The following is a 22,707-nucleotide window of genomic DNA, read 5'->3' on the forward strand; positions in this document are numbered from 1 at the left end:
TTGGAACTGAACCTGCAACTTTTGGAGTACAAGCCCTGTATCTTACCATATCAAGCTATTCATTATTGATAACTTTGGGAGGGGATTAATCACCTTCCCCTTTAATGTTTTCCACCCGGGCATATCCTCTCAGATGGTCCTCTGTAGTGTTCTCCCCTGTCCCTGTCTCCTGGCTGTGACCTGGAGCGGATGAATGGATCTCTGGCTTTGCATTCGGGCTGTGTGAAGTGGCCCCGCCTCTAACCTGAGTGTGCCAGATCTCTGGCGGAGCAAGTCTGGTCGCAGATGTTACTGGCATGGCAGGACCTCATTGTTCACACTGGTCCTCCAGCGGAGCTGTGTGCCAGGGAGAGCGGAGGGGGTTGTTTGCCCTGTTGTTTTGCCCTCCCCTAATGTACCCAAACGGCCGTGAGGCACACAGCCGAGCCACAGAAAGCCAATGTCAGTCCACGCAGCTGTTTGCGAAAAACAGTCATGAAGGAGGTTATGATTCATATGGATTTAGGAGCCCTGGCAAAACAGGGTGAGGGGCAGCCGCAGCAAACAAGTCAGTCTGCCATAGACCAAAAACACAATGCCTGCCCCTTTGCGTTTAACAAAAAAAATGGCCGCCCCCAGATTGCCTGCCTTGTGGACGCTGTTCTCTTTTCTCGGGTTCCGTGAGAGGAAGTGCCCAAACCCAGAGCGGATTTGTTGAAATGGGAGCCCCGGAGGCAAAGGGTTGTTTATAGCGTCGGGCTGTACTCTGTGGTCTCTGGAGAGGATCCAGCCCAGCGTGGCGACGGCGACGTGAAAGAGACGGCTGTCCGCAAGGGCGGGCGCCCCGAGCGGTGCATTGTGGGCCGGGCGGGCGGTACCCCGTCATGCCGCAGCGTGGCTTCAGTAGAAGCCTCTCCTCTGCAAGCCGTCACGGAGGAGCCTCCGGTTTGCACAAACACTGCACAGTCCGGTTCCCCAGTAATTTGGGCTTTCACAGCAGGCATGACTGGGCTTGTGCTGCTGACGGCAGGCTCTTACTGTAAGTGCAGCGCTAACATCACTCCACACAATATCCCCCCTTTGATTCACAGCCGCGCGTACATGTAAATGCTTGTTTTGGGGGATTATCCAGCTATTGCTCTACTGACGAGAAACCAGGTGACATTTTGAAGCGTGTGCGAGAAGCGGTTGCATTAACGCGGATCTGTTCCGCATAAGTTAACATGCGTAATTTCACCTGGCAAACAGCAGCTACTCTGCACACCTTCCACAGAGTGTGAAAACATGTCATCCACATGTGTTTATGGCGCACGCACACACACACACACACTCAGACACACACGCACACACTAACACACACCCCACTTTGTTTGTTACATGATTGCATCTAAAACGTGACGCTTGTTTCTGGTGTTGACGCGATTATCAACACCATGTGTTTTTTCTTTGAAGCAAGTGACCTAGCACTCATTAAGTAGTAATGTAATGAAATTAAACTCATTCAGTTGCTGTGCCACTGCAGCCAATTTCAAGCTGTGGACAAGTTAGTATTTTCCAGAAAATCACAGCAACTTTTCTAAAAGGTCAGTTTAAACATTCCTCACACCTGCCTTTTAGTTGCTTCCAGCAAAAGTTTTGATCTATGCTGATTGCCTTAGATTGACAAAAATAATCCAAAAAGACAACACTGTTGCCTTTGAATCCTCAATATAAACAAGATGGCTGGGAGCTCAATCAGGGCAACTCTTCCTGGAAAGCCGTGGGCAGGTATGACGCTTCTTCAGATCTGGTGGAGGTCTGCCGCTGCTGCCTCCCATCAGGCTCGGCCTGGCAGATTTATGGAGATGTCACCTGAAGGAATGCGTTTTAGGGGAAATTAATAGGCCGCGCTTTCTCTGTTTCTCCCTCTGACTCCCCTGCATGCCCATTAAAAAAAAAAAAAAAAACACTGCAGGGAGTTTGAGGGCTGGTGTGGTTTTAAGAGGGATATATCACAACAAAGGAATTAGGCCACCTGGTAGATAAAAAGACGCCGAATTTTTTTGCGCAGGGATTCACTAAACGAAAAGAATGAATAATGTGTGTTCACCGCAGTGCTGTGCGGGCTGCTCGGTGATCCTGCAAGGGCGTCTGGGTGTAGTGTGGATAAAATATGTACCGCCAACCTTCCAGTTGGCATTTCACATGTGTATCTATAACGGCTTGAAACTGGTTTGGAGTTTTCAGGGAGAAGTGAAATGGGTACTTGAAAACGCAGTTCAAAGCTCCGTTGTCCTTACATGGCTAATTTAAAGTCATAATATTTGCTGTTGTGTGTCCAGCCAAACACTTTCCATGGGTTTTATTGTCTCATAGGCCTGAGGGGCCTTTTAAAGTGGTGATTATCATTAAGCTTTTCCTTACTGACCCATTACTGTCTGAGTCACAGAGTCTCCATTTGTACACTGCACTGCCCAGATCTTACGATTTATCTGAATTTGTGTAGAATGTTCCAGATGTTTTAAATTTGGAGCTCTTTGAAAAAAGCTGGTCTAGCTACCAGAATGTACTTACTGTGGTTCTAGATTAGATTCCTTAATGGTCATCTGCTTGGTGTTTCTGTCTAAAGTAACACACGAGATGTCCCGGTTTTCGAGCATGTTGGCAGCACGTGAACACAGGCGCACACTAGCCGTGAGAACGGTGAGCGTGGCGCGCTCTAAACATCGCTGCCTGCGCCAGCAGTTATTTCGAGCGGCCCTAATTACACAGGAGCGCTCTCAGCTCGCCGCAGCCCGCGCGAATGTTTTGGCAGCGCCTTTGGGCCGGAGCCACGGGACAAACAAGCCGAGTGTCAGACGCAGGAGGCACGACGACGGCACCGCTCCGAAGTTCCCTCCGAATTACCAGCTGCCCACGGAGAAAGGGGGAGGGTGGCGGAACGAAAAGGCCATTACAGGTGGTAATGGGCCCGGTCCAGACGGCCACAGTACAACAGGTTTTTCCACTGTTTTTAAACCAGTAACGGCAAGAACTGGCACTGGAAGTCGATGAAGCCCACAGAGGACGAGCCAAGTGCCTGGCTGGAGCAAAGACCGTCGGTCCCCGGGACCGAAGTTGAGCAACACCTGGTGACGCTAACAGGAAGCCACAGGCCGCAGTTCACCGTCCAGCCCTCCCCCAGGCCCGGCCCACACACCACAGCTGTGTCTGCCCGCAGTCCGGGACGTTCCACACCAAGGGCGTGGACCGGGCCAGTTGTTGTTGCTTTATCGTCTGCGTCGGCCTGTTTACGTGTGAGAAGTGGAAGCCGGCCTGAGTGGTCCTCACCAGAGGAGCTTCCTAAATCAGCCTGCAGCGTTTTTCCAAAACACGCAGGATATTTTCACCCCACTTGGCTTCATTGTCTGTCTGTGTAGCATGATTTCATAAGCAGCCGTCAGTGCAGTTAAGGTCACAGTCCACGGGCAGTTCATCTGACTGACCCTTGTGGAGACGTTAATGTGAGAGCAAGGGGACTGAGGTCCCAAAAAGAGCTGCATTTGTCTATACAGGAGCTCCATCTCTGAGGATGTGACCAGCAGCTGTAAGACAGATGTTCACAGTGTACTAAGGGCCCTTTATCCTTACAGAAATCCTCAGGGCCTTCACAGACCATCAAGACGAGACAAAACAAGACGAAGAGGGCAAGATTTTATGGTTGTCCGAGACAAACATCCTTTTATACCCGCACACCCCGAGGAGGATTTGTGCCGACAATAGTAACACTGCTCTTTTGCCAATCTGTGATGTTTTGTCCCACTTCATCTTCGGGAGCTACAGACCGTGAAGATTTACAGAGATATTACCTTGGAGAAATTCAATGCGTTGAACCACCAGGAGCCATCGAGGGTGGCTACCGTCAAGTGCCAACAGATGTCAACAGCATTGTGAGACCAGCCCTGCTGTTCTCAGATGTTCCAATGCATTGACAGACACATTTCCGGCCTGTGAGGGCCTTTGAGAAGAAAAAAAAAAAAAACGTTCTGCTGGCCTGCCTCTGGAAGATTGACTGAAAGGATTTACTGGTCAAAAAGGAATTCCCCCATCAGCTGACACCTGCCCTTGTTTCTGTCCAGAAACAAGCTTTTTTTGTGCCCGGCTTTAGTATCTGTGTGCTCAGAGTGGGATTTTATTCACTGGCTGGCCTCTGTCATGAGGGCTGCCTCTCTGCAAGCCTTTTCTCTGAATCAAAGTTAGTCTGAGGCCCCGGGGGTCTGAGTTATTTGTGTGGCCGCAGTGGAACACAGCCAGGCTTTTATCACAGCTCTGTTCAAACAAGTGTGAATCATCTTTCCTCTGTCCCTCACCATGAGCTAACGGCATTAGCTTCTACTTACTTAATAACAATGGAATGACATTTTAATCCATGTGTTTATGTGTGGGAAAAATATAAACACCTGGATTTCCCTCAAAGTTTGTTTGGGAACTCACCATTTTTTTGTGTTTGTTTTATTTCCAGTTGTTTGTTTGTTTTGTTGTTGTTTTTGTTTTTCTGTGTCGGCGTGTGTTTTTGTTGAGACGTTAGGGCAATATGTGCCTCGTTATGTTAGCGAGCGCACAGTGCACTCCCAGACACGGAAGCGATTTTGCTAGCTGCTGTTCTCATGTAATTCAGGCTCCTGTGGATGCAGGTTAACGTGACACTTTGAATGCAGTTGTTTTGTCCCAGTTCTTTTTATCTCAGTTTCCTTTCGGTCAGGGTTGAATCAACACGAACGGTCTAAACTGCATGTAACTAGTGCCTTTCCTGGTTACAGCACTTGTGTTTAATATAGCAGTGGCTGTTTGAAGCCATGTTTCTGCTAGCCTCACATACTGTCAGTATGCATATAAGGTATCACTCAGGTTAGGTGTATGATATATGATTACAAGAATGAGGCAGGTTGCATTTCAGTTGAATTTCTTGTGTCTGGGGTTCACCTTAAAAATGCAGATCCACATAGAAGGATTACAAGCGCAGGGAGCTTGTATTGGCTTAATAACTGGGTGTCAAATATTCAGTGAAACAACTGAATATTTTGTTCTGTGTTGTTCGTAAGCAGTAACATATTTAATTGATGCGGTGGATACACTGATGCATTTTGCGTGTTTCATAGATTTTACCTAGGATCATTTTTTATTGAGAGAAAGAAAACAAAAGCTATGTAGCAATATTTGTAGATGAATGGCCAAAGCTAATAAATTACCCTGGAAAAATGGGAATTTTCCATGCTTGTTTTTAGATCAGCCCAACCTAGTACACCTTGGCAAAATTGACTACTATGAAGGCAAGGTTGCTACTCCACACAGAGGTGTATCTTAGTTGCTGTTGGTACAGGTGAACCCGGCGATGCTTGAGGTGTGTGGAGAGGAATGCTAACTGAATCGCTGCATAATCTCGGAAGTTGTTTGTTCCTAGCATCCCGAATGGGCTCCAGTTCTGGTGGGGTGACTGAGATGAAGGTGAGGTAGAACAGTAAAGCTCAGTGGATAGTCATATTTCACAGACGGGCAGATGTGGGTCAAGCCTTCAAAACAATTAGGCAACCTGTCACCAATCGATTGAGTCTCCCATCTAATAATAACTGGCGCTGGAATCCGAGGCCTCGTTTGACACCGGGGCAGCCGTGCAGAAATAACTGTCCGTCCCCGATTGCCAAGGCATAATCTTGGTCGTAGCTGCAGGCCACGAGGACTGCGACGACAGGAGGTACACTAAATCCACTGTAGTCCTTCTTTTTACCCAGAGAGATGCCTCTGCCCCCAGTTTCCAGAATGTTCTCTGATCAGAGAGCGGGCCGAGGGAAAGGGAAACGGGATCGGAACGAGAGGGTGACGCCGGAAAAGGGAGGGATGCAGTCGGGAGGATAAGAAGCGAAAAGAAAACCGCTTGGCAAGCTGATCGCTTCCTCCACGGAGCTGCGGAAGCATTCCTGGCCCGTCTGCGGAGCTCGGATTCCTGTCTCAGCTGCTGAGAGCAGGCGGGGGGGGGTCATCTAAGACTCAATTAAAAAATGGAATGCCTCAAGCGAGATGGGATCCGACGGCAAAGGGCTCGGCTCGAAAAAATGGGCAGATTCCTGGAGTGAATCTTCCCTGAGGATACCATCCTTATGGAACAGTTACGCTGGAACTCTGTATAAGTGATGTGGCCGGAAGGCGATTAGGACCAGAATCCCGAGACTGGCCAGGCCTCAGCCGACGACGTTTCCTCTCCGGAGGCTTCCTCTGAAACCTGCTTGTCAAACGGCACATTGCTCCTCCAGACGCGTTTTGCGGGTGTTCGCGCAGACCTGGAAGCTCGCCCGGGCCCCCCACGCACAGTTAAACCTCACGGTCGCCTCCTCCCGTTCTGAGCCATTAACCGGGCCGTTGTTTCTGCCAGCATCCGTTTGCGCTTCACGGTTCATTCCCCATTGTGATCAGCGTTGCTCATGAATAAACGTGTCAACAGACGTGCTGGTTGGTGCGTTTGACCCAGGGTTGTTCCCTAGGTCCTCCAACCTAATTACTGTATGCATCTCGCGCAGTGGAACTGCATATAGTCTAGATCATAGCAGAATGTTCATATAGCACATGGAAAAATATCCAAGTGTTACCCATGGAAAAAACACAAAGTCCATCCACAGAAAAGTGGGCCACCTGCCAATCAGTCTCAGTGGTTCAGTAGTTCGAGGTGGAGGAGGGGAGAAAGGGAAATACTCTCCAGATTAAAAGTGTGGATATGAAGGCGATACACACTGACATGCAGAGGTTAACATGCACACTGAGCTCGGGGGGGGGGGCCTTTTCTGTGTGCTGGCTTGAACATGCGTCAAGTTCTCCAAATTGTACTTTTAATATGTTGTTTTGGAACTTTTGAGTTTGTGGTGTTTGGCTTGTGAGGTTTTTTGCACTATTGACTGCCTTCCTTAATATGAATACATTTATGTTTACATTTATTCATTCGGCAGATGCTCTTACGCAGAGTAAAGTGCATTCTTCAAGTAGCAACCTGCAAGTAGCTGCACAGATGCTAAATCTTTAGTGCGATTTTTGAAATGTGGTGCCATTGTGAGAAAGGGTGCTGTCAGAGGGTGTACAGCCTTAAACTGTTATCACCAATTTCCAGCCAAAAGGTTTGCCTGGCCACAGAATATAAACTATTCCCATTGTTAATCCTTCATTGCATATATTATTCATTTGCTTAGCCTTTAGCCTTTATCCAACATTGGCACATAATCCGGGATAAGAACCGGTAACCTTTTGGTTGTAACTTCACTTCCCTAACCTCTGCTGCTCATGAGAACCTCACCAGTGCTCTGCCATCACACAGCAGGGGAAGGGCAAAGGCCAGGATAGGCCGGTCACGGGCCCCTCCCATTCTCCTTATCCTGTCACCAGGGTGACGGTGAACCAGAGCACGGAGGCAGGAGGAGACTGAAGCGTGATCCAGCAGGGGGTTTCGCCTGCGCAGGAAATGGCGTGTTTCGGGCATTGTGAAAGAGGGCGTGGGCGGTTCAGGTGCGGGAGGCCAGTCAGAGCCTGTTGAGGATCAGAGGTTTCCCAATCACCAGAGGGAGGGGGGGGAGGTGATGGCAGAGTGGGGGAATCTCACAAACACAAATCTGAGGACAGGAGAAGCATCTTGGTGTGGGGCTCGGGTTCACAGCCCTGAGTATGCAAGCAAATGAAACCATATTTTTGAATATACTGACCGCTGTTCTCTACAAAAGCGCTTCGTGAAATTAAACAGACGAGTATTTCTTTGTTGTTGTTTCTCACAAGTCGTGTACAGTGTCATTTAATGGGTTTCTTAGCCAACTACGGAATAGTTTGAGAAGAAGGGGAATTGTTTGCAGTTGGTCCCCTTCTGAGTGCAGTCCTTGGCCTGTTGCATTTCTGTTCTCCATGCATTGTCTGCAACCAATAAAAGCTGAATGTAGGCTTCAGCATGTTTCAAAGCGTTTCCCACTCTCTTTGTTCATTGTCTGCAACTAATAAAAGACGGAACCCTGAGATTTGTTGCCATTAGTCTGTAATTATCCGTCTCTGTCCGCGGTATCCAGTTCCACCTCCGCCGTATTTTTAGTAAAAGGCAGACTTTGTCTTGTGGTTCGAAATGAAGCCGAGCCGAAGCTGGAGGTCAACCCTCCCAGTGGAACGCTCTCGCAGAAAATGAATCTCTGAAGCGTGTTCCCATCACTGATTTTGTTGTGTTCGTTTAGTTTTTAAAAGCTTTTAAGGTGGCGATAAAAACAAGGAAGCACCTGGTTACTTTAAGAGGTCGCAGCTTTGTGAGGAAACGGCGAGTGTATCTTTTTGCAAACTTTTTCGTGTTCGTCCGAGACTCTGGCCTGTTTTTGGAGTGCTGCATTTGTTACAGGAGACCACCAGGAGCTGGTCAGCTAGGGGAGTGTCATGAAAAGGTCACTTCTACACAGACCGTCAGAGGCAAAAAGCGAATGGTGACGTGCTGAAAAGTGAGCCCTGGAACTACAGCTGAGACCTGGTTAGTCACTCAGCATAACCGCGTGTTTCTCGGGACTGGGATTCACTGAGCTTTTCAATGTCTGTTTTGACATGCTTTTTATTATCTGTTTTGATTCGACTTTTTGCTTTTCTGTCCCCAACACAAACAACACAGATCAGTAAAAAGACAGATGACATGCTGTAATGTGCAGTGTATTATATTTTGACTTGTTTGCTCATGGTTTGTTTTAGAAATTGTTCTGTGAAGGGGAGTAGGCCACATTTTGTTTAGTAAAACGAAACAATGAATCCATAAAGAAAAAGACAACACTCTCAACTCTGTGCTAGTTTACAGATGGCCAGCTTGTGATCCATAACATTCACCTCTGTCGGTGATGCTTGGTTTGCGGATCTTTCAGCAAAGCTGTGTAAAGGTTTGTTCTCGATCCCTGTAGCCTGACTCCAAATGTTGCGCAAGCATCCAAGGTGATCCCTTCCCCGTAGCAGTCAGGGAACCATCACATTCGGACACCACCTTATTTAGGAGCGTGGGACGGTCTGATCAGTGAAAGGGTCTGCCCACCACAGGAGATTTGAGGTGGTATTTAGACCTAATCCCTCAACCTCAAATCCCCCTCCATGCAAGCCCTGCTTGCCATCAACTGTCGGTGTCGTAGATTAGTGATGTGGTCTGTCTCCATTCAGGTCAGGGGTCACTCACTGACAGATAAACTTTTTTCCCTTTTTTTTGCACGGGGGTGGAGGGTGGGGCCTTAGAGGGGGGCTGTCATGGCCAGGTGTAAGCCTTACTCTGGCTCATACAGGACACTTTTACCTCATGCTAATTGTTGGTTCACCAAATACACCAACGGCAGATGTTCGGCCTTTTTCAGAACGTCAAAGACAATTGATTTCGGAAACTAGAGTTGGGACTGATCCGATCCAATATTGGTATTGGGCGCTGATACTGATGTAATTCACTCATTGGATATCGGACTGACGTTACTGATCCATGTACCGATGCAGATTCCATAGTCTGATGTGACTATGGAACTATGGACTATTCGTTCCTTTTTTTTCCATATAGACTATCTGGCAATCAGAAAATCCATTGGCATTTTGACCACATTAACATAGTCAAATGAAACAGAGTCATGGGAACATATTTTTGAGCATTTAACTCTTTCGCCTGTAGGGTCACACCGGTGTGATTAACCGTTTAGCGTGTAGCCTATGCTAAAACTAGTGCGATTAGAAAACTAGATTGGAAAAATTCTAGCTAATTTTTGCTTTGAGGAAACAGCGATTTAACATTAAAAATATAGCAAATGCTAACTGAAAAGTATGAGCAGCTTAATAACGCTAACGAAAACATAACGAACCATGTAACGTAACACGGGCGACATAGCATAAAAAATAAGTTACGTGCGAAAGGGTTAAACCACAGTTCAAATAAATTGCTTTGGAATACATTTAAATTTAATGCATTTTTGTATATTTTTTGCCCTTTTAATACGAAGTGCTGTGTGGTTTACTACAATCTCATGTAACAACAACAATAATAATAATGATAATAATAGAATTCAAGAAAAAAGAGCTCTGGTGTAAGTATCTGTATCGGTATCAGCAGATATCCAAATTCAGGTATCGGAATTGGATCAGAACTGAAAAAAAGTGGATCGGTGCATCTCTGTCAGAAACGTGGATTATGAAGTCAGTCCAATGTCATTTTAAAAGCATTTAAGCGTTGCGAGACGGTTATTATAACATCCCTCTCCAGAAGTGCGTGTGCGCGTTTGACTGAATGCTGCTGTGAAATGAATATTTCACGGCAGTGAGATGCTGTGACTGCTTTTGGATCGGCAGCATTGGGAATGATTTAAAAGCCACTGAGCTGTTAGGCTGTGTGGAGCGCCAGGGTGCTCGATTGTGAAACGTTTGTCAGCAGTGCCAGGGTATTCTTTTGTGAAGCATGAACCGGCAGAGCCTGGGTAGTCTATTATGAAGCTGCCATCTTTGACTCCGCATTGACTGTTCTGTGCACGCGAAAGCTTTCTGCATGACTGAATATGTGTGATAGCCTAAATACATCTATGACGCTGCACCAGTGTCTGTTCCATTCTCATGAAAAGCAGCAAAATTATTACAGCAATGAACAGGTATTTAATTTGTGAATGACTGCTTTGAAATTTCTCTGAATTACTCCTAAGCCACACACTGTTCCCTTTATTCATGGAGGGTTTTTTGGCACTGGGTGCTTTCGGCGCGATTTTGACAAATTGCAACCAAAGCGTCTGGTAGTGCAGTTTTTGTGTGCACGTGGAGCCATATGATGCCTCGGTGAAAGTTGCTGTAGTACTGCACTTACTTTAATTGAATTCTTGGGGTTTGGTTGACCCTGCATGACCCCATATTTATTTCTGCAGACACGCAAGCTTGAAAAATTATACTGTATGTTGCAGTTTTCACTGACAGGTGGCACTGGCCATGGTGTCCAGGCCACCGCTGTGACTCGCATCGCAAAACCAAAAATGCTGCCAAAGACCGCCTTTCTGCCTTTGATTTGTACCACAATCCTGTGGGGTGCGAAATTAGACCAAGCTAAACACCTTTGTGGAAGACACAGTGACCTTGGGTATGGAGGCACAGGGACGGCTTTCATATAACAGACTGTTCTGTCCTGACTTCATTCAGGTGCACTTAGCATAGCACTTCGCTCATGGGTGTTTCTAGAGACTGTGAAGTGAGAGCGTAGTTTGGCCACCCGGTCATCCTGACTGTATAAGCACTTAATGCCCAGCATCCTCCGTCTCTTGCTCCGGGGTAATGTGTACAAGATGACTTTCCTTTTGTGCTCCAGGAACACACAAGGATGAAATGTGCTTCACTCTGTTCATTTTCCCTCATCTCCATCTCTACTCCTTTCACATTGCACTTCACTCATGGGTGGTTCTAAAGACCATGAAGCAAGAGCAGGCCTTCAGGTAATCTCAAAGCGGATCTTCCCTTTGTGAGTTTCCGAACGACGTATCGATGTATCGAGCTTTCCGGCGTTCTCTGTCTCCCTTGCTCCGGGGTAATGTGTACAAGATGACTTTCCTTTTGTGCTCCAGGAACACACAAGGATGAACTGTATTTCACTCTGTACGTCAGCCCTCATCTCATTTTTACATCGCAGATGCTTCTCCCCCTTTCACTCTGACAGCAGAGCGTAGCGTTTGATGAATAGAAAATGACAACACATTGTGCGCGAGCATACAGTGTGTATTATGTAAACTCACTGGTGCTCCCAATGTTCATGGGAGCAGCTGTGGCGCAAACACAAGCCACTAGCTTCCCTGTAAATTTGAATAGTGCAGTTTATGCAAACTAATCTTTTACCTCAGCTACAATGCAGAGTTTTCTTTACGTTTCTTTTATAGGGGCCCATCACTAGAAAGGAAGGCGACCGCAGAACATTGTTGTGGTCAGTGAAGGTTTAACCAGTAACACATGTCAGCACGATGTAGATCATTTCCTGTGCCGATCGAGAGGCGGCTGACCGAAAAAACCAAGATCACAGCAGTGCACATCGGCCACCTACATTAAGGGCCATTTTTTCATTCAGAACTCCTCCTCATAAACAATCCTCCAGCATGAATGGTTTCGGGGAGGGAATGCCAGAAAGACACGATCCTTTTTTTTTTTTTTCGTTCTGAGGCCTGCAATGGAATGCTCGGCCCGGTCCGCCTAAACCCCGCCTCTCCCCAAACCCCGGCCACTCCACCGGCACTCCGTCCAGCAGTCTGATCACCATGACCTGTGGCAAAAATGCGATCTGTCTGCGAGAGAGGAGGAATGGGAACCTAATCCTTTAAAGAAATCCCCACCCAGCTATGCAGACCGTTAACTTGTCCCAGATGTGTTGCAGGGTACATGGTAGCAATAACAGGAGGAGCCCGGGAGGCGATGCTGAGTGAGCACAATTGGAGGCGTTTGAGCAGGGGATTCTGGGAAGGCTTCCTCCTATCCCTTGTAATTAGTGCGGAGAGAGTCCTCACAGTGGCATCTTCTGAATCCTGCTCCGCTGTTGCCAGGCGCTGTTAAAGGCCACTCTGTGAGTTAAGTGGCTGGGCAGAGATGTCGTTTGGAGTTTTTTTTTTTTTTTCCTCTCTCTCTCTCTACAGAGGGTTTGGAGAGCCGTTTTGGCTGTCATTAGTTCTCTTTTTAGGTCTCCAGCCCTGCCTGCCCAACCCCACTCCCTGAACCACACACACATGCTCCCCCCTCAAGAATGTGAACTATGTCTTGCACACATCAAATTTTTTTTTTTTAAGTTTTGTCTTTTATTCCATTCTTGTGAGTGTTTAACTAACATTGCTGTCTGGCTGCAACTTGCCTGGCACGTAAATCCCTGCTGTTTAGATAAGTGAAATTTCATCACTATTAGACAGTGTTGGGAGACGGTGCCCTTTCAGGCGTTTGTGTGTCTTAACTTGTTCCACTCAGAGACACAAAAATTAGAGATCAATTGTTGCTTTCATTGCATATTCCCATTTTTATTGATTTGTCTGAAGCATTTCTTAATGTTTTGTTTTTTTTTTTTTGACGTACCTTAAGGGAAGAACACAGCAACCCCAAAACCCGCTTTTTGGCTTGCCCCTTTTGTCCCTGCTGACCCCCATCAATGAAATCCACTCCAGGCCACACAGTGTCATCATTAACTGCATGGCAAAAATTGGCGATCATGCTTGTATGCTCCGTCAACTTCGATTATGCCAAGGTTTTTTGGCACAATTGGATTTCCACTGTGAAACGGCCCAGGAAACAGCATTCATGCTGCACTGTCATGCGTACAGTTCTCAGAATTCGGCCCCCTGCTCTCTACATGAAAGGGTATAGCTGTTTTCAGCAAACCTCTCTTGGTCGGTGCCAGCATTGAATCCAGATCTCCTCCAGGTCTGGATTCATTCCTGTTCTGCAGGGTGGACTGTGCTCCCTGTAAGTGTACAAACATGGTCTCTAAACAGCGATTGCTGAGGTGAATTGACTGACGAAGGACGGGGTTGGAAGGAAGACCTTGCTAATGATAAAAAGCCCTTGTGTTGTCTCTTATAAAGACCCACTTTAGAGGTGCTTAAGAGGAACCTTGGGGTCGCTCTCTAAGGAAAGTGTTTGGTTGGACGTGCCAGCCAAGTCATCCCATCACAGTAGGACCCACTGACACGACCTGTGCGTTCTCCAGGGATCAGTTTCAGAATGCCCTGGCTTTTTTCAGTAAATCAGATGAAAAGTTCCTTTTGCTGATGACGCCACCCTCTCTCAGAGATTACTCCAGATTACTTTGCAGCTCTCAGGGAAACCCTACAGTCTGCTGCTGGCTGCCAGGGCCCCAGGAGATACACTAAGGTCCAATGGCAGCCCAGTAACTGGCTGGCTTTCCCTTGACAGCTTCTTATCCCTTTTATATAACAAGGTCCTGCTGAGTCCAACACTGGTGACAGAACATGGTGTTTCTTACCCACTTTTCTTTTCTCTTCCCAAGATGGATTTTGATTTCTTCATTCGTCTTTCTTCTTTGTGGATTCTTATCCCAGTAAAGGCAAAGAAAAACACACATACATTTCAGAGACTGTGGTTTAACAGTCCTCGATTGATTGATCAGCTCTTTTTCCCACATGATTATTGTAGTTAGGCTCATCCATTTTCCTGCCTCGAAGCTCACCACAGCCACTGAAGCCAGAGGAGTCACTTGGGCCAATGGTACCACCTTTCAGCACTTAGCGTTAGTGGTAGCAATTTTGGCTTGTCCGTGGATATTAGGGGAATTTCATTTTTAAAATGGGTTTGTTGTATCTTGCCTTATGTTCGGGCCAGAGGGGTGTTGTATAAACAGGAGTTGAAGGTAATGTCTGCAGTGAACTTTCATTCTGATATTTACCCCATGTATGGCGTAATAATCTGATGTAAGTCTTAGCTAATGTTGGCCCTGCCGGGTCGTACAGAATGTGCCTATTATGAAACCGTCTTTGGGCAGGCAGAGGCAGCCTTTGTAGTGCAGGCTTGTGTTAGTAGAAGGCCTCCGTCCCCTGCTACCGACACAAACATCTCTATAATCCTCATTAATGGTGCCTCCATTTAACAACCCATTAACAAATTACTTTTTTTGCCAAATCCAGGACAATTTTTTTTGTGCAATTACAGTGCATCCACTGTTAATAGATTAAATTCCTAGAATAACAACAAAACATTGAATTGAAAAGAGTGAATTGTCCAGTGGAACCAAATGAGAAATGACTTATGTAACTTTCTCTGGAGCTTCGCTGTTCGCCCAGGCCAGCCTGCACAGCGCATTGCTAAGACCCGACCGTGGCTAACTGCTTGTTTGTCAGATTCCCGGTTTATTAGTGGTCAGGCTTGAAAGAGGACTTGTCACAGCGGAGCTAATGAGAGACAGGACTCGGGGAACAAAGAGCATTCTTCAGCTGCGTTACTGCCGCTTGACACCGGCTGCAGAGACGACTCGAATTCGTCACCCTGGTGTAACCAGCTGCCACTCGCTCTGTGCAAGTGGCTGGTCCCATGAGCCTCACGGCACAGAGTGATGTGGCCTTCACCCCACGCTCTTAGCGTGACACATGCACCAGCTCTGACCACCTGTGTGTTGCTCCTGTGTGAGAATGAGTCTGGACTTTAACCCCACCCCCTCACACACACACACGCACACATGCACAAACACACACACATACACACACACACACACACGCACACTCGGTATGTGTTCACATGACTCTGGCCTGTGTCTGCCGCTGCCTGGTGGGGACTAGTCTCACCCCCTACCCACATGACAAGCAGTGGGTTGCCATGCGCTTAGCAAGGGGCTCACCCTGCCCAGGCATCAGGAATTCCCCCCCCACCACCACCACCACCTCGACGTTCAGACTCCATTCCATCCAGCTGCCAAATGGGTGCGCTCACAGGGTGTAGTACACCTGGCGCCAGGCATCTGAGGCACCCACACCAGCAGGGGGCGCTCAGGACTGGAGAGCACTGGAACAGTGAGGTTACAGGGCTACCACTTCAGCACAAAGAGCCACAGGTGATCACTAAGGCTGGTTTTATCCTGGCCCCTCTATTTGTTAACCACATAGGACTGTTGTTGTGAAAGCAGTATTTGGCAGGGGTTGGGGGAAGGGGGTTAATGTTTTTGCTTGTGCTTCTATGAAGTGTGGCCTTGTGGGTGTCAAAACATCATAGTCTCATCAAGGGTTTTGTTTGTTTTTGTAGATTTTAGTTTTAGAGCAACCTCATGCTTCTAGTAGATTGCTGTTCCATTTTGCTGTAAGAAGGTTTGCCAAAGCTTGTGCTGGTGGATAATTTCACAGTAGACATTTATCGGAATAAGACATGTTTATGTGAATGAACTTGTTTCCATTTTATTGAGGAATTAGCATGGTTTTATGCATAAAGCACATTGGATTGCCACTGAAAGAGTTGTGTAATGTGTGTTGCATGCGTCCATTCGTGTTACTTGAGAAGGTCTGCGTTCAGCCGAGAACCTTTAAACTTTTCCCTACCAGCAGACTTTTTCCCAAAGTTTTGAAGGCATTAGAGCATTCCACTCATCCAGCCGGCCTTTGATCACAGAGCTAACGTTTGCTTTCCCATCATGCCTTGCCGCGCCGGGGATTACCCTGTCAGGAGTTGTTAAGGCAGGCTGTGAACTGCGGCTGCAACCGAAGCCCCCCTGATTTGATACAATGAAAAGCTCTACCCGAGGCGTTAATGAACTGGAAGATCCTCCGTCCATCTCAGCACGCTCCAGACAGTGCAGCACCCAGTCCAGGGGCGGGGGGGGAAGTCTGGAGGAGACTTCTGACAACCGGCACTGACCAATTGCACCTCGCCAAATTTTCAGAAGCCTCAAATAGAAGCTCGGTGTCTGGAACCTGTTAGGCACTTTGGAGAAATCCAGAAATCCAGCCCAGGGATCCGAGTGGCTTTCATCCCAGGCTTTTTTTTTTTTTTTTGTTTGTTATTGGGGCAGGCGGCCCCGGCTCAGGGGCGTGTCGTGTGAGGTGCGTTCCGTCTGAGGCTGAAGGCAAGGTGTCGGGGAGTGCAGCTCGCGGCTGTAATGAGGCCGAAAGGAAACTCTGAATGTGTTTCTCATCAAGGACTCGCACTTGCGGCATAAATTCCGGCGTGCAATAAATGTCCGTGTCTGGATCCAATCAAAAATAATCATGCCGCCCTGGCCCAGGCTATGAATAACCAGGGCCCCGGTCGCTTTGAAGTATTTCAGGAGCTTCAGAAAGCATTGTTAAAAATATATTTGAGCGTTTTCAAACAATAAGTGAGCTTTCCACTGCCAGGAGAGAGGGGGAGTCTTTTCTTTGTAAAGCCAGCGTGGCTGGTTTGCATGGGAAAATCAACAGCAGGCTGAGCTGGCTGCGGGAGAGCACTGCGGTGTGTTAATGTGAATAATTGTGGTCTGTCTGGAGAGCGATGATTTTGTCATTGTGCCATAAGGTTTGTCTTGAGGAATGGCCCACTACAACAATTCGTGCTATCATCTTATGAATTCGGTCATTGAGAAGAGAAGACAGAGAAGGCCATTTGTCAGCGGCGTTCATGGAGAGTGGAGCTTAAATGTACACATTCACAGTTGAGCTCTAGGCTTATTTTTTTTCTGTCCGTTGTTTTTACGGTCTGAATGGACAAAGCACTACAATTCCAACTGTCCCGTGCATTTAATAAATCCCAAACTATGGAAGTGACTTACACTTCCAGCAGTTCTGTGTATTATATAGATCTTAAGATATGAAAGTGCCTTACATTTACATTAGAGCAGTATGCACTGTAAATCATGAGAATATATTATATTCTCTCTCTCTCTCTCTCCTTCTGTGTCTGTGTGTGTGTATATCTACCTGGGAATTGAACCATCAACCTTCAGGTCATAAGCCGTGTTCTGTACCACTACACCACCTGCTCTCCCATGAGACTGCACGTAAAACACATGCGTGGCAGCGGCAACGACCCATCCCTGTTGCCACGGAAATAGCGGGCGCACCCGCAGACCTCCGCTCCCCACTCGGAGACGCATCGTTGCGCTCACGCTTCCTCTTCCGCTGGCCTCTGGCAGCAGGAGAGGAGAGAGGGGAGAGGCCTGAGGCAGAGCTTGTTAAGAGGCTTCGGGATCAGCACATTGAAATGGGGCTACCGTGGCCGGCAGAAGGTTCCCTTTAGCACATTCTGCTGTGATAATAAAGGAAAGATCCGTTGACCAAAAAAAAAAAAAAACACTCAAAAAATACAGGTTACATAAGCTGTGTGTGGAATGTTGCATGCAGGTGAGATTCACCTTTGTGCTCTGCTACCCTTATTCACTCATCACATGCCTGATCTTTGGGCACTTGACAGCCGCATGGCAAGATTTCTGTTGGTTCTGTTGGTTTGTAGTGTTGCTGTGTGTCCCCGGGTTAATTCACTGTGTTAGTGTGTGTCTCCGGTTGAGTTTACAGTGATTTTTGTGACCTCCTCGTTGATCAACAGCATTTATACATATCCGCTGATTGGTCTAAAACGTCTTATGCATTTTCTGGTTGGTTTGCAGAGATTCTGTCTTTCTAATTGGTCTCCTGTATGTCTGTGTATGACTGGTCTGCAGCGTTTGCGTGCATGTCCTGGTTGGTCTAGTGCATTTTTGTGTATCTTTCATTTCTCACTGGAAGCTCCCACCCATTCCTTGCTGACTGTCCAAAACCAGCATTCACCTGGGGCCGGTCCAGACCACCATTTGGCCAAAAGAAATGGCGCACATTCTCCAAACCACAAATAATGTCCTAATACCAGAAACTGTAATTGCACCAGAATGCTGCCTCTTAAGCCTGTGGTATGGTAACAGACTAATGCTTCTGTAAGAGTCAGGTTACACTGGGGTGTTTAGGGGCACATTCAGACGGAATGATGCTGTCCCCAGAGTTGATCTGATGATGATATTAACATAGGAGGAAATAGCCTTTATATGATTGAGCTACGTTACATATATGCCCAGCAGGTGGCCTTGTTGTTAGTAATGTGATTCTTATGATTTTGCTCATTCTGTCAACAAGGCATGAATACCTCAGACATGACCAAGTCACCACTGCAGTCTAGAAAAGCAAAAATGAGTAGATAAAATAATAATATGATTTCCTTTATTGTAAGCCAGGTCGATGAGCTGAAGGTTACCAGCCCCTACCGTCACTCAATCATGCTGCAGAGTGAAGTGGCTTATTCAAGGGTACTATGGCAATGACCCGCTCTGAGTCTGAGACCAGGGCCCTTGGGTCTGGAGCCTGTGTTGTAATAACAAATATGAAGGATTGGGTGGGCGTGAAGTGGATGACTCTGAGGAATGGCATTTTTGCTGTAGAAAAAAGGGAGTATGGAATCCTTGCCCAGCTCTCATTTTGATTGAACTTCTCCTCATCCCCCTCCTCGTTTTCTTATTGTGTTTAATTAACACAGGAATGCTGGCACAGCTCGGGGGTGTGTTTTCATTTCAAGGCCAACACACTAACCAACACACTACCTCTGGCAAATTAACACTCGGTGTGAGGTGAAAAATCATTGTGAAAGCATTTGACTGTAAGCACTGTCAGGTTCTACAAGTCAGCAGGAAACAGTGGCGTTCTCTGTCTTCTCTGCGTGACGTTGAATTTGCAGTCACTGAAGGGGACCCGGCCGCCACACCAGCGGCCGAGCCAGTGACCCATAGAACTTTACTCCACCACTTTGAGCAGCCCCCGCTAGCACCAAGTCTGTGAGAAGGAAGTACAGAGTTTGTTAGCATGTGTGATTGAGGCAGAATGGACGTGGAGATCCACGTGTCCACCTCCATCTTACGGGATCTGAGTAGGATTATGGAGAGTTTTGGGAGGCCATTGTAGTATGCACTTCACTCACACTGCACAGCGTGCTCCAGGCTCAGTCCCAGTGCACCTTCCCCTCCGGGCGCCTCCCCATGTCGGGTTTGGACGGTCCTGTAATGAGTCCCTGGCGGATGTCCCGGGCTCCGGGGTGCTCTTTGAAGCGTGTCCCGCGGCTGCGGTTCATGAGCGGGAGGCTGTCTGCAGGCCCGGCGCAGGTACGGCCTGTCTCACGAGAGAGCGCGCCGGCGTCCGGCGTTTCATCTCTCCCCGCGCCTCTATTTTACCTGGCAGCCAGGCCGATGAAAAGCAGCTGTCCAAGCAGCACAGGGAGGACAGGCTTCGTGGCGCAGTTACAGCACGGCGAATTCAATTTCAGTGTCTCTAAGCAACTCCAGCCGGGCTGCTCTGATTGGTGGATTTGTTGCGCTTTTGCTTTTTGATCCCGAAATGAGGGAATCAAAGCAAGGGTTTGTTTTACATGGTTTTTATTTGTCAGTTTTTGTTTGCTTTGTTTTTTATGATTGTGTCTGGGTTTTATCATTTAATACTTGGTACCTCTGTATTTTTGCAACCTAAGAGGCTGTACTTTTTGAAAAGCTGGATTATAAAAGCCGTTTGTGTAATTACAGAGCGATTTGGGCAAATTTCATGCAATTAGCAACAGTTGAATAACAAAGCTTAGAGACTGTAGGTGTGCGTTCTTAGCAGGCAGAGCATTATTCTCGGGTACGTGAGTCAGGAAGGAGAGAAAGTAAAGCATGCTTGTGTGTGTTCTGCCTTGCAGAGGAGGTCGACTACAGCAACTTCGGCACCAACACACTGACCCGGCGGAAGAAGGCGGGGGTCACCCTGCGCAACGATGTCAACCGCAAGCGGCCACACATCCGCATTGGCATGCCGCAGGACTTCCGGCCAGTGTCCTCCATCATCGACGTTGACATCCTGCCCGAGTCCCACCGGCGGGTGCGGCTGTACCGTCACGGCTCCGACAAGCCGCTGGGCTTCTACATCCGGGACGGCACCAGCGTGCGGGTCACGCCCCACGGCCTGGAGAAGGTGCCCGGCATCTTCATCTCGCGCATGGTGCCAGGGGGCCTGGCGGAGAGCACGGGCCTCCTGGCCGTCAACGACGAGGTGCTGGAGGTCAACGGCATCGAGGTGACGGGCAAGACGCTGGACCAGGTGACGGACATGATGATTGCCAACAGCCACAACCTAATCGTGACGGTCAAACCGGTCAACCAGCGCAACAACATCGTGCGGAGCAGCCGAACATCGGGCAGCTCGGGCCAGTCGACGGACAGCGGTGGCTCGGCGGGCTACCTGGGCCCCCCCGGCGCCGTGGCCGGGGCGCACGGCTTCGCCGCTGACGAGCTGGAGAGTGACGAGGAGTCGGACATCGTCATCGAGAGCAGCATCAAGCGCCCGTCCCGCCGCTCCAACGCCTCCACCGTGTCGGCCACCTCCCGCTCCCCGGCGCTATCCGCTGCCGGCCCCGCCCCCCCTCCCTCACCCAGCCCACCTTCCCGCCCCGCCTCCGTCGTCTCCACCGCCTCCTTCCACTCGGGGCCCAGCCTGAACGGGGCTGCCCATGGCGGCAGCCTGAGCTCCAAGCTGCACAGGGACCTCACCCTCCAGCCCCACCACAGCAGCAACCCCGCCCTCAGGGAGAGCAACGGCAGCCTGCACAAAATCCTCAGCACCCTGCGCACAGACCCCCGGCACAGTCTGGCCCTCCCCCGCGGAGGGGTGGAGGAGGACGGCACTGTCATTACCCTATAGTCCGGCCCCCCTCCCCTCCCCACAACCAAGAGACTGCTCTGGAACACCTGAGAAACTAAACCCCACCCCCTCCAAACACACAGACCACTCACTCTATTCCATTACCACACTCAAGATTAAAAACGCCTCTTTGTAAGATGAAACACTTTTTTTTAACACGTATGTAATACAGGAATTATGTAGGTTTTTTGTCAGACTTTTTAAAACATCTTTTTTTTGTTTCATTTGAAAGAGAGGCGTTTGATGAGGATTAAAGCGTAGCGGCAGTTTGAAGCCGGCCCGCTGTCTCTGAATGGGGTGACCGTGCATTGTTAGTAGTGCTCAAACGGCAATCTGTTAACACCAGACATTTTGCCTATGTCATGGTATTGGGACCAACAACCAGGTGCTGTTCATAAAGCTTTCATATTTTTATGGTTTTAGGCAACTGAAAATGTGTCTTAACTTGAGCTGGTCTGACAGATTTGCACAATTCCAGTCAGTACTTATTTTAAGTGTTATAGGATGAGCCTGCAAAATGTTCCTAAAGCTGATAAATTTGCTTAAATTTGATTTACGGTTTGTAATTTACATATTGCAGACTATTTTCAGTGGCGTTGAGATTGTTGAATCAGCAATATTCTCTCAGTATCAAATGTGCTTGTTATTAAGATGGACCTTCTGCATTTCATTCTTTTTTCATAAATCTACCCTGAAAGAATTCCATAAATCCTTCTATCATGGGTCAGCCTACACTAACTTAAGCCTAGCGCACACGTTCCTGTTTTCGGGCTTGATTTCGCTATTTTAATAGCTGGAGTTTGCCACAAGTTTGCTGAGGTTTGGGCTGAAATGTGGAAAGGCTAGCCAGTTCTCATTCAGTGGCATGTTTCAGGAGCCACCAGGGACTGCCAACAGCCATTGAAAACGAACCTTCCGCCGAAGCAAAGTGTCAACGAGAAACAACTTTTTCTGTAAGCTGTTTACTGCCGAATTACAATCAAGCGACGAGAGAGCCAGGGGAGAACAATACAGTGGCAAAAGATGCCAGCGCCATGCCAGAAACACTCCCTGAAGTGGAAGACCAGGAGTACAGGTTGTGTTGGGAGCACGAGGGTTTCATTGAGCTGCACAGAGAAAACTACCACTGCGAACAACACAAGCGCGATAAAGTGGAAAGTAACAGCCGGGTACTTTGGCAGAAGTAGCCAATCACTTTTTTCATCCCGGGGATGTCGTCAGTGCTTTGTAACTCTATAGGACAGCCTCACTGACTGGCGGATGGCACCACCTGCCTCTGAAATCACTTTGAATCCTGAGGTAGCGAAGTGAAGCACGGTTGTCCATTTTTAAAACTTGTGGGATGTCAGCCCCCCCCCCCCCCCCCCCCCCCGATCCTGTTTAGTGCGTCAGGTTTACTCGCACCACACTGGCCTGCAGTTTTCCAAATTAGTAATGTGTGCTAGGTTTTCATGTCACTACACTTTAATGCTAAAGAATAGGTGATATTCACTTATCTGACTTACTTCCAGGGAGTAGAAGTATTTTACAGCGGGGAAGATGAACAACTTTTTTAGCATTTTTTTTTTATATATATAACTGAGGTACAGAGTATGCTTTG

The 22,707-nt window shown here is 48.0% G+C and overlaps 1 protein-coding gene across 1 annotated transcript in view; it reads left to right on the forward strand.

The window, feature by feature from the left end:
• Window positions 1-22,460, forward strand: part of pard6gb (par-6 family cell polarity regulator gamma b) — a 40,946-nt gene extending 18,486 nt beyond the window's left edge. Inside the window, exon 3 of the mRNA XM_036515575.1 lies at window positions 20,110-22,460. Within this exon, the coding sequence (XP_036371468.1) occupies window positions 20,110-21,107 (998 nt within the window). The 3' untranslated portion in view covers window positions 21,108-22,460. The remainder of the gene's footprint in view (window positions 1-20,109) is intronic.
• The last annotated feature ends 247 nt before the right edge of the window (window positions 22,461-22,707 follow it).

Source organism: Megalops cyprinoides, chromosome 21, assembly GCF_013368585.1.
Source record: "Megalops cyprinoides isolate fMegCyp1 chromosome 21, fMegCyp1.pri, whole genome shotgun sequence".
Classification (NCBI taxonomy): domain Eukaryota; kingdom Metazoa; phylum Chordata; class Actinopteri; order Elopiformes; family Megalopidae; genus Megalops; species Megalops cyprinoides.